We start from the raw sequence: 6,998 nt of genomic DNA, 5'->3' as shown, positions 1-6,998 counted from the left end.
CTTATGAGTGTTGAGCCTTCAAAATATGCCGGAGTCCTAGAAAGCCCAGTCACCACTACTCTGCAACAACCCATGTTAGCAAAGTCTGATGGTGAAAATACAATGTGTGACCAATCAATAATCAAGAGAAAACTAGGGCTTCCATTTCTAGAGGGTGTTGGTGAAAAGCTAAGAAGAAAGAAATTGCGTTCAACCTAATCTAAGGTACATATAGGCTAATTTATGATCTGGAATTCCGTCTGTTTAAATGTATATTATAGTAAATGAGAGAGAAGACTTCAAAATGTCAACTAGGACTAGCAGTACCCTACAGAACATTAATGCTTATGTAGGGGAATTGGAGCTAATATAGAGCTGTACCAGTCATTGTGATCAAACGTGATCCCTTTCAGCATACAGTACTCTGCCTTCAGTCCTGTTCTTCCCCAGCAACCCAACTCCTGTACCTGTGGCCAAGTAATTATCCATTTCTTTAAGCAATAAGCGACAATGGATTCTATGCCTTAGCATTGTATACAATGCCTATCCTACTGCTGCAGGGGTCAGGCCTTCTCATGACATGGTGGTTGGAGAAATGCATAGCATCACAAATAACTAAACTGTAGGGTTGTTAATTCTGTAAATGCAGAATAAGTAGCACTCATCATATTGTTTCACCTTCACAGTGAGTGCGCCATCTTCAGTGAGGCCTGTTCCTGCTTCCTGCAGCTGCTTTGTTCCCATCGTGAATGGTCACTTGCAGGTTCAGCCTTGGATAACTGCCAAAATAAATCAAATCACACAAACCAGAAGTTTGGGGGAGCAGATAATCCTCATCAACTTTCATTTTGCAGGGTCAAACTGACTTTCCCTTTTATTTGGTGTTGATAATGAACTCTAACAGAGCCTGTTTCTTTAACCTTCTCTCCAGTACTGTGCATGCCAACGTGGGTTTATAATGTAAATACCCAACAGTTGAAGTTCTTCTACAATGAAGGGTTTTTATTTTTCCTTTTAGGAGAATGATTTTTCTTTCTCAAACCTGCTGTTAAATAGTGATCAGGGCCAGGAGAATAAATAACCATTTTAATTCGCGTGGTTACCTCTTTTTGTCTTCCCTTCCATATGGTATGGGGTAGATTCTGGGGGGAGTAATCTAGAGAAGGAGAAAGGGCTCCATGGAGCCCCGTTGCTCAGCACTAGTAAAACTGTCTGCTACTGAACAAATGTAGATGTGTGGGATTTACCTAGTAGCAGGAAGAGTGAGAGAAGGGTATTTTGTTGCAGCACCACCCAGAGCTACAGGGATGTTTGTTTAAACTTCTTTTCAAATCTACTATCCCAGTATATAACCTGTTTTTTAGTACAATTGAAATAAACTACTTTAAACCAAGCCTGAACTTTATTGCTCTTCCTTATTAACTGTATGTTCTCAAGGTGGAGGGGGGGGGGGGAAGTGTGGCAAGTGAAACATGTAAAATAAACCTACATCAAGTGTTCTATTAAACATCATCAGTTAGAACCTTTGTGTCTAGGTCCCTCTGTATCCTATTCCTACCCTCCAGCCTATCTACCACTCCTCCCAGTGTCATCTGCAAACTTGCTGAGGGTGCAACCTACGCTATCCTCCAGATCGTGAAACTGTCACTAGGATTAGTGCCTCCCACTACATCTATGGAGTATCTCCATAGCAGCATAAGCCTTGTTCTTTAGTCAGTGCTACATAAATTTTTTTCTAAATTCCTCAATATTTTTCAGTTCTTCTGTAAAAACTTTTTGGACACTTTTTTTGTTTTGTTTTTTGCTCTCTAGATTTAATCTCAGACAAATTAGAGGTGGAAAAAGACCTTCTATGTCTAGCTCGCTGGGATTTATTTCTACAACTGCTAGTAAGCTGAAAGTTGCTACTGGAGACAGTGAACAAACACTCTTGAAATCTGGACCTCAAGGTCCACCTCTTCAACCTACCAAAGGCCAAAGCTGGGGCACAATGTCTGAAAACCCCCAAAGTGTGTGGTGAACACTATTTAAGCTTAAAATGCTGGAGGATTCCTCTACCTCTACCAAATCCTAGCCCCATGTTAAACAGAAAAAATTCAGTGCCCCCATCTAGCCATGTAGAATAGAAATGGGCTCAGGAGACCAGTAGCTCTGTTCATGACCCCTCAAGGCTGGCATTAAACATCTTTCAGCTTTTTACTGCTGATTATTAAGTGCATGTAACATAGATAACAGTGAATGAAAAGAGTTATAGTCCTCACTTTTAGGGTCATTTGACACATGCAAGTCCAGATGTGTCAATCAGGGAAGGGAAGTAACCCAGTCTCCTTCCATCTCCTTCCATAATTGTGTCAAAGGGCTTACCTTTGATTTACTTCAACAACTGCATGAGACGATATATTTCAGGGTGAAGCTTTTCCTCACAGTTTAAATTATTTTCCATTTCACTGCCTGTAGCACCACCCTAAATAAATATTCGTGGATAACCTTTAATATATTGTCAAGTGGTCTGAAACTCATAAGTTATCTATACAAGGCCTACATTTAACTGACAGCAAGGATCAGTTTAAGTATACTACAGCATCTTTAACATGTAGTTTAGGGGTCTATATCATGGCAGGTGTGAATGCACAACTCAGCTATTTTAGTGGAAGCTGAGAGACTACTGACAGAACCTAGCTCTAAAAGCCTTTTTTCATGGGAGCTCTAGAATCTCTAAAGCAGTGCTCATCAACTGAATTGTAAAAGGGGTTTCAGCACAATTCCCCTGTAATTTTTTCTAAGTCTGGCACTCTGGAGAAAGTTGCACTTTCTTCATTCCTCCCTCAAGGCAGCAGGGCTCAGGGTCCTCACATAAGAATCTTAGTGAGGCTCCACCAAAAGCGGATACTACCCACCCTCCCAATGAAAGACACCCTGCACTCCAACAATTAGGCTGCTGGTCAATGACAGGCTACTTGTACTGTTGCCAGAGTTGGCACACAGGTCACAAGCCATGTGGTGCCATCAGTCTAAGAGGTACCATTTCCCAATACAGTGCAGGTTGTGCTTTTATCCCCCAAGTATACTCCTGCATATGTACCTCTGTGTAAGCATGGCTCATTGAGTTCTTACAGCGACATGATTAGCCCATCCAAGACCTGTGTTTCCCTGTGTACAGGAGTTCAGAGATCTCAAATGCCAAATGGGAATACAGAACAGTAAAGCTCTTTAATTACTAATGCAAATTTTGTTATGCATATGATATTCAAATTACCTGAAGACTACAGGAAGTTTAGACGGATACTCCATGTGGCAACATTCTGCAGTCCAAATACCAGTCTCATTTGATGAGGCTTTTAGAAGGCTTAGGGGCCTTCTCGTAAGCTTTAGGGCACAAGGAAGTCATGTACTTCCCTGGAAGGAATGTTAGAGGCAACATCCATGTTCAGAACTCACATCCCACAAAAAGCTCCTCAGAGGCAGAGAATGGCAGATTCTGTGCATGAGGAACAGCGATCAAGTGAGACAGTATTCAGAAATTGCAGGTTGTTTTGCTGCCCTAGAAATTTCTGAAGATAAAGGAGCCAAACAAGTAAAAATCTAGTAAAGATGTATTTTGAGAGCAGCAGAGTTTTAAATGTTAGCAACTACTGTGTAACCAAAAGCTATTTGGTTGGGTGGGTCAGATTTTTGGGTCTGCCAGCTTTAAAGTGTCCCTTTAAGGAATGAACAGAATAAAACCACTATCTTTAGCATATGCTATCAGAAGAGAGACACCTCAAGGTATTTGCCATAAGAAGTTTGGTAGGGCTATTAGTTTATGTCAATGATGCCGCTCTCAGAGGTGGAAATAATACCCATTCAAAAAAAATCCCAAGTGGATCTAAATTCAAGTGTCTGCAGACATGTTGATATTAATGCAAAGTTACTTCCTCACACATGTCCACTGTGCTGGTTATTGTATCACTGGAAGTGATGAAACTGTTCTGAAAGTTAGCATTCTGTGTACAGGGTAGTTCTCACTTAAGTATGCAGGTGGTTCATATCTATACCATGTAGATTAAGCAATGTGTGCAGTTCATCACGCCTGTGTAATAGTAATATTGGCATAACCTCTCCCTTGCGTTCCTTTTTAAAACCAGTGTTTGCTCAATTTCAACTTGTTCCACTGAATTCATTTGGGCTTTTCTTGTTTCTGGTTACAGGTGATTTATACAGGAGATCTGCAAGTTAAGTACCACAAATGGTAAAACTGGTTTCTTAGTAAGTTAGCATCATTCATTATTGAAGACCTGGGTAATGCTTCACCATCATTCTCCATTCCTTGAACATTTAAAAGTATTAATGGAAGTAATTCTCTAGAGCAAGTCATGGCAAGAACAATGCTTTTAGAAATGAAATAAAGAACCACAAATCATGCTACAGAATTTATTGAATGTAGTAGGAGCCATCAAACATTACCATATGTAACTAGAGCCATCTAAAAACCACATCCAATTCTCCCTCAAAACCATCAGTATCACCAGAAACCCTGGCAAGAAGCCCAGCCTCTAGCAAGTCAACTTTACACCAATCCATCTGACAACTTAACCATGCCCTGGAGGTTAAAACTAACACTGTGGACTAGATTAAAGACACTGAATTTTACTATTTATCAGTTAGAAAATGTTATTTTGTTACTCTGTGCAGAGGACTGCAACACCACGTTCATAGAAACTGCGAGGATCTTCCTTGGTGGCTATTTCAAAGTCAACAGTGAAGATCAGATCAGCACGGGTGAAGTTCAGATAAACTGGTAATGTAACCTGGAAAAGAAGTTAGGCATTTATTAAAATGTGGATAAGACAGATGAATGCAAGATAAAAGTCAAAGGGAAGACAGCAAAGGTCCCCACCACTGGAAATTATGAAGAGGCATTCCATATTGAACTTTGCCCATCCTTCCCCAACCAAGATCAACTGTACTCCTAAGAAAGAACTCCCAGCCTGCCAGGCTAAAGTGTACTTTTTATAATACATTTCTAAGGTGTTGTTCAGACTTCTCAGGACCCAATGCTTCATGAGTTTACATTTCTTGGTACCCCCCAGCTAGCCACAAAGAAAGGGTGGTAGCAATACTGGATCTGTTTGTCAGACTCCTAGGAATTGTAACCCCCAGGTTGAAAACTCATATTGGAAAGGAACATCTGTGGTACCGCAAAATGTAAGACTAATGAAATGGAAGCAGGTATTTCCCCATTTTTATTCCATGGCACCAGAGAAAGTAGAATTTAAAGCTGATGAGCCACTACTGAAAGAAATCACAGAATAACAAAACTTATGTCTCCACATTACTTACCACATTAGCCTTTTTATCTGCATTTGTCTGCTTGATCCAGCGAAGCTGTGTTATGGGCAATATAGTTGATATAGCATTTGAAAGGGACAGTTTATTGTTACTGCATGTAGCTCCCTGAAGCTTCAAACCTATGAGTTAAGAAGTATGAAAATGTGAGGTCTTTCCTGAAAGTGAAGTGTATGCACATTTAAAGGAAGTTTCCTTTTCCACTCCATTTTCAAGTCCAGAGGTAGATTCACCCATCTAAAATGTGGTAATTGATATTTAGACCTACTGTTAAAATGGGAGACCTCATTTATAAATGAAAAAATACCCCAGAAAAGGTAACAGTGAAGGCTACTAGAGGAATAAAAAAGCCACCAGAGCGCTACCTCTAACATATTGACTGTTAGTTATTTGCATTTATCCATATTGCACTACTCCTGACAATGTTCATTCATAAGGATTCTCAACCCCTATGCACTAGCATAGCAAAGTTTTCCATTAACGTGTTTTTAAATAATGCAGAATCCCCCATAGAAATTGACTTCCAATGCTACTTCTCGTGCAACTGCAATCAAACTTTCACTGTGCTTGTTAACTCCCCTCGGTGTTATGTATCTGATATGGTCTGTACCAGCATTTTTACAGAAGATAAATACTCAGTGTTAAGGGCTAATAGCACCTATTTCCTTCCCTTCCACCTTGTAAAAAGCACATCAGCTAACCTGTGACTCCAAAACTGCAAGCATCCAGGACTGCATTCTGAGTAGCTGTAACATTGACTTCTAGACAAAGTTCTTCCAGGGACCAGCTGTTTGCTTGAGCCACATATTGTCTTGTAGCAGTAATATAAGCCTCAGGTACGAACAAGCCACCCAGGCACACATGGATGTTCTATTAAAAGAATTGTATGTTTTAGAAATTTCTATAGTAGCTACTGCAATGGCACTTAGCTGCATTCAATATCTATTTAAACAAAAAGTTGCACTAAAATATGGACCATCTTGCAAACTATGTATGGCATGTTTCCTCAGATGAAGATTTACCCTCAAAGGGATAGTTTCCTACTAACATACACATGTAGAAACAATTTTATGAATCCTAAAGTCTGTTTTATAGGAAAAAATTAGCAGTTTCAGAAGAGTTCAATATTTGTACGTAATTCTATTGCATATATATAAGTAGAATTAGAAATACAAATTTCCTAATGTGTCAACATTTCCCACAAGGCTGTGCTATAAGGTATTGTCTTCTTTGAGTACATGCAGCGTATTCCATGCATGTGCCCAGCGCACCAAAGCCAGAGAACTTTGCCTAGCAGTACCTATAGAGGCTGTGCTCATGCCTTGGGACACCTCCTCTGGGTATTTAAAGACAGCACCTCCCTGACCCTTCTCAGTTCCCTCTCACTGCCCATGGCTTGAATCGGAGCTCTGAGTGTTGTTCTCACCTCATGTTTTAGTATCAGTTTTCTGAGCATTATTTCTTCTAGATCAGCGGTTCTCAAACTATGGGTCGGAACCCCAAAGTGGGTAGTGACCCCCTTTGAATGGGGTCGCCAGTGCTGGCTTAGACTTGCTTAAACTTAGAACAAGCCCTACTGCCCAGGGCTGAAGCCAAAGCCCAAGGGCTTCAGCCCTGGGCAGCAGGGCTCAGGTTACAGGCCCCCTGCCTGGGGCTGAAGCCTGGGGCTGAATTTGCCCTTGCCCAGGGCAATG

At 40.7% G+C, this 6,998-nt stretch overlaps 1 protein-coding gene across 1 annotated transcript in view; it reads right to left on the bottom strand.

The window, feature by feature from the left end:
- Nucleotides 1–4,406: 4,406 nt before the first annotated feature.
- Nucleotides 4,407–6,998, bottom strand: part of LOC140913377 (cytoplasmic dynein 1 heavy chain 1-like) — a 100,855-nt gene continuing 98,263 nt past the window's right edge. The window contains exons 76-78 of the mRNA XM_073349669.1: nucleotides 6,006–6,174; nucleotides 5,299–5,426; nucleotides 4,407–4,766 (exon numbers count right to left, since the gene is read on the bottom strand). Coding sequence (XP_073205770.1) covers nucleotides 4,638–4,766; nucleotides 5,299–5,426; nucleotides 6,006–6,174 — 426 coding nt within the window. The 3' untranslated portion in view covers nucleotides 4,407–4,637. The remainder of the gene's footprint in view (nucleotides 4,767–5,298; nucleotides 5,427–6,005; nucleotides 6,175–6,998) is intronic.

Source organism: Lepidochelys kempii, chromosome 6 (assembly GCF_965140265.1).
Source record: "Lepidochelys kempii isolate rLepKem1 chromosome 6, rLepKem1.hap2, whole genome shotgun sequence".
Taxonomy (NCBI): domain Eukaryota; kingdom Metazoa; phylum Chordata; order Testudines; family Cheloniidae; genus Lepidochelys; species Lepidochelys kempii.
Note: the sequence above shows the minus strand (reverse complement) of the source record. Positions and strands in the feature narration are given on the sequence as shown.